The sequence below is a fragment of the Eurypyga helias genome, unplaced genomic scaffold (genome assembly GCF_000690775.1).
Source record: "Eurypyga helias isolate BGI_N326 unplaced genomic scaffold, ASM69077v1 scaffold9207, whole genome shotgun sequence".
Lineage (NCBI taxonomy): Eukaryota > Metazoa > Chordata > Aves > Eurypygiformes > Eurypygidae > Eurypyga > Eurypyga helias.
The window spans coordinates 1-3,633 of NW_010263677.1; the positions used below are offsets into that span (position 1 = coordinate 1).

At 52.9% G+C, this 3,633-nt stretch overlaps 1 protein-coding gene across 1 annotated transcript in view; it reads right to left on the reverse strand.

The window, feature by feature from the left end:
* Nucleotides 1-1,175: 1,175 nt before the first annotated feature.
* SCMH1 (sex comb on midleg homolog 1 (Drosophila)) overlaps nt 1,176-3,633 on the reverse strand; it is a gene marked incomplete at its 3' end in the record, with an annotated part of 47,308 nt that continues 44,850 nt past the window's right edge. Inside the window, exons 12-13 of the mRNA XM_010156134.1 lie at nt 2,488-2,691; nt 1,176-1,318 (exon numbers count right to left, since the gene is read on the reverse strand). Coding sequence (XP_010154436.1) covers nt 1,176-1,318; nt 2,488-2,691 — 347 coding nt within the window. The remainder of the gene's footprint in view (nt 1,319-2,487; nt 2,692-3,633) is intronic.

The following is a 3,633-nucleotide window of genomic DNA, read 5'->3' on the forward strand; positions in this document are numbered from 1 at the left end:
AGCTTCCTTGTCTTTTTCCTCCAATTCTCCCCCTCCACTGGAGGAGAGGAGGGGAATCTGAGAGAGCCACTTTGTGGTATTTAGCCGGAGTTAAACCACGACACTCCAGTACCAGGTTTGTTCTACTTTTCCCTTCTTCAGACACAAGTGAAGTTCCTCCTCAGGACTGCCACTACACGGGGCTTTCATCCCTTAGCAGAGCTACGCACTCTCTTGCATAATTAAAACCAAACACTTTTCAATTACTGGGGGTTCTAAAATAGAATAAAAAAAAAAAAACCAAAACCCAACAAAACCAAGAGAAGGTTGTCTCAGGTTTGTTCTACTTTTCCCTTCTTCAGACACAAGTGAAGTTCCTCCTCAGGACTGCCACTACACGGGGCTTTCATCCCTTAGCAGAGCTACGCACTCTCTTGCATAATTAAAACCAAACACTTTTCAATTACTGGGGGTTCTAAAATAGAATAAAAAAAAAAAAACCAAAACCCAACAAAACCAAGAGAAGGTTGTCTCAGCCCAGCACAGAGCATGCAGCATCCCAGCTGCCTCCTGCCTGGGGAGACGGGTGTTTTCTCCTGCTCCTCTTCTGACTTCATCAGCATCACCAGGTATAACGTGCCCTCAACCAAAAGGCAGAGGGAAGACAAAGCGACTGGCAGGAATCAGGACGTCAAGCTGCCAAAATCTGTGTAGCTTTAATTGTAAAAAATCCATGCTGCATGTCTGCAGCTATTTCACACTTAAAGACATGCACAAGAACCAGAGCCTTAGGCAGGGAACAGGGGAGTTCAGCAGCAACACACTCACTGAATTCCACCTGGAACATATTTCTTGCCAGGAGAAACTTGCTACAAGGTGAATACTGGGACTTCTGGATGAACAGGGTTTTGTGTTTTCAGTGCAAGGGCTCAAACCCAGTAAAGAACTGAGCCCTCCATATGCACCAAGGCAGCAGTGCTTGAGCTTTAGCTGGGCTGCCACATCTTTGCCTCGATGATTTCCGAGTGGGAGGATCCCAAGCCTGAACACGGTATGAGCAGGATTCATGATGCTTTTCTTAGCAGAAAACTCCAGCTGGTTCAAAGTGCTGCCATTCTTGGGTGTCTCTTACATTTTCCTTGTGTGATGACCTGTCCCCTCCCACATATAATATACACCCCCCCAGACCTACTCACATGTTTTCGGAACAGGTCAGCGTGGGGTCCCAGCTGTGGGTCCGACTCTCGTATGAACTGCATCACCTCCTCCACCGTCCAGGACGAGGGGTCACGGCTGCTCAGCCGCGAGATGTCTCGCGATCCAAGGTATCTGTCTGAACCTGGGGGGAATGGCAGGACAGCAGCCGTTACTCCAAGTACCCCGCAGCACCACTGCAGCAGTTATTCACCCTTAATCTACTGCTCAGTCTCCTCACAAGGCAACAGCAGAGAGAACATGAGGGGCACCTCCCGCCGTGCCCCCAAGATTTCTGTGGCACAGGTCTAGCACCAAAGCCTTGTTCTCTCTCCTCAGGCCTTACTTTCAGGGCAGCCCTCCGTACTGAGCCCTTTTCCTCACTCTAAACCCAATTTCCCTCCTCGACTGGGTCTGCCCCTCCTCATTCCCACTCTTCCCATCTGGTGATAGTCCCCACCTTTGCAGAAAACAATCCTCCAGTCACACTTCTCTCCCCATGACCCGTTTCTCCCCCCACTCCCCTGCTCTGAACACCACCTTAGCAAATACAACATGGCAAAGCTGGTTTATGTTTTCATCAGCTGTGTTTCTGACGGACTGAGCCAATACGTGACATTCTGTCATCCTGAAGCATGGCCTGAGCTAACAGAAGTCCCGCTCCCAACGCGCCGGCCTTGGCATAGCCCACTGTCCCAATTCTCTGCCTGCACGCACAGACATGGGGGGAGGCAGATGGATCAAGGCATCAGCAGCCTGAGCTTTTTAGAGGCTTTTACTGATGCCGTGCACCTAAAATTACAACTTGTTTTTGCAAACACCTGGATTTGACACGTGCTGAGGGGACTGTGATGAACAGGTCTGCTGCCCCTATTCCTCCATACAACCAAGTGCCGTTCATGCATAGGTCCATACTGCTGGACCCCCACCCCAGCTTCCGGCCTCATCAGGCAGTTCTCGACTCCCTCGCCATTCACGGTCCATCCTCACGGCCTCAGACACCCATTTATCACTTTGACAGCCCCCTGTCCATGCTCGCAAGTTCAGCTCCTGCCTACTCCTTCCTCTCTGCTGGCTTCCAGGTCCACCTAGTCACCACGCCAAACGAGTGCCCCTGGAAGCATCGCCTCTCCGTATTTCCACCCGCCCGTCTGCCATGTCTCTAGAGCTATGGTTAAACCTAACAGACTACCTGTTTAACAGTGTCGAGGCCAGTCTCTGGTACTTGCTGAAGTTAGAAAAGTGTAACTGGAGTTAGAAAAGCCCTTTAGTGCCAAATTTACAATCGGAGGGCTGGCTTCTTAACTCTCTTACCCCCAGAGCTAAGCCTACGCAAGGCAGAGGTACTGCCCTGGGTGAGGCTAGAGGGTTGGTGCAGGTGCCTGTATCCTTGCAAGCGATAGTCTCTGGAGCTCCTGCTGTGGCTGGATGAATTGACAGAGTTCAAGGCAGAGTCCATGGGGTCCAGGCGAGGCTCCAAGGGCCCTGGGAGGCCATCTCCCAGAACAAAGGTTTCACCTGGAATGCACCAAGCTGCAGTCAGTGCACCCGAACGCCACACAGCCCAGTTACCGCTCGGTAGCAGAAAGCAGAACAGCAGCAAGGGCAGCGCTCACGTGTGGGAGCAGGGTCAAACCCCGCATCAGTGCTCTCCTCGAAAGCACAGAAATTAAAATGGGCACCACTAAAGTGCTGCAGCCTGCTGCTTGCCTGGCACATGCCAGTCCAACCAGCAAGCTACCCAGGCTGGAGCAACAGCTACTCTGTTAATGCCATCACCAGCCCCGGCTTGCAGTCCTGTGTCCCTACAGCTTCCCAGACCCTTCCGTGGCAGTGGGGCAGCGCGGCGGCAGGCAGGGAAGGGCTGCCCGTTCTGGATGCCAGCAGACACAGGACTCGCACGACAGCCCTGAGTGGGGAGAGGGGGCTGTCCGTGCACATCACCACCATTAGCATGCAAAGTAATGGACCAGGTGGTTGGGATTGGGGGGGATATTTTGGAAGATTCATGCTCCAGCCCGGACAGCAGCACACATGCAGAGCAGGAGGAAGCAACAGGCTTCTCTGAGTAGCTCATTTGCCAGGGCACACTCTCACACCCTGCTGATCCTCTGTGCTGGTAACCAGCTGCACACCCCTCCTGACATCCTGCTGGGGCCTTTTCCACTGCCTAACCTGAAGTCGGTGACCAACACCCTTTGCTGAGACATGTGCAGGAAGGACAGGGCAGAGGGGTCTCCCCGGGCAAGGGTCCCAGTGCAAGACTGGCTTCCTCACCTTCTCTTCCTGAAACACAGTTAATTTTCAGCTGTCAAGGGCACTGTTACGACTGGGGGTGGGTGGGCAAGGAAACTATCCGGGGTGATATACTGTGATATATTGAAAGATAGAGACCGGTTGGAGCGAGTCCAGAGGAGGCCACGAAGATTATCAGAGGGCTGGAGCCCCCCCGCCATGGGG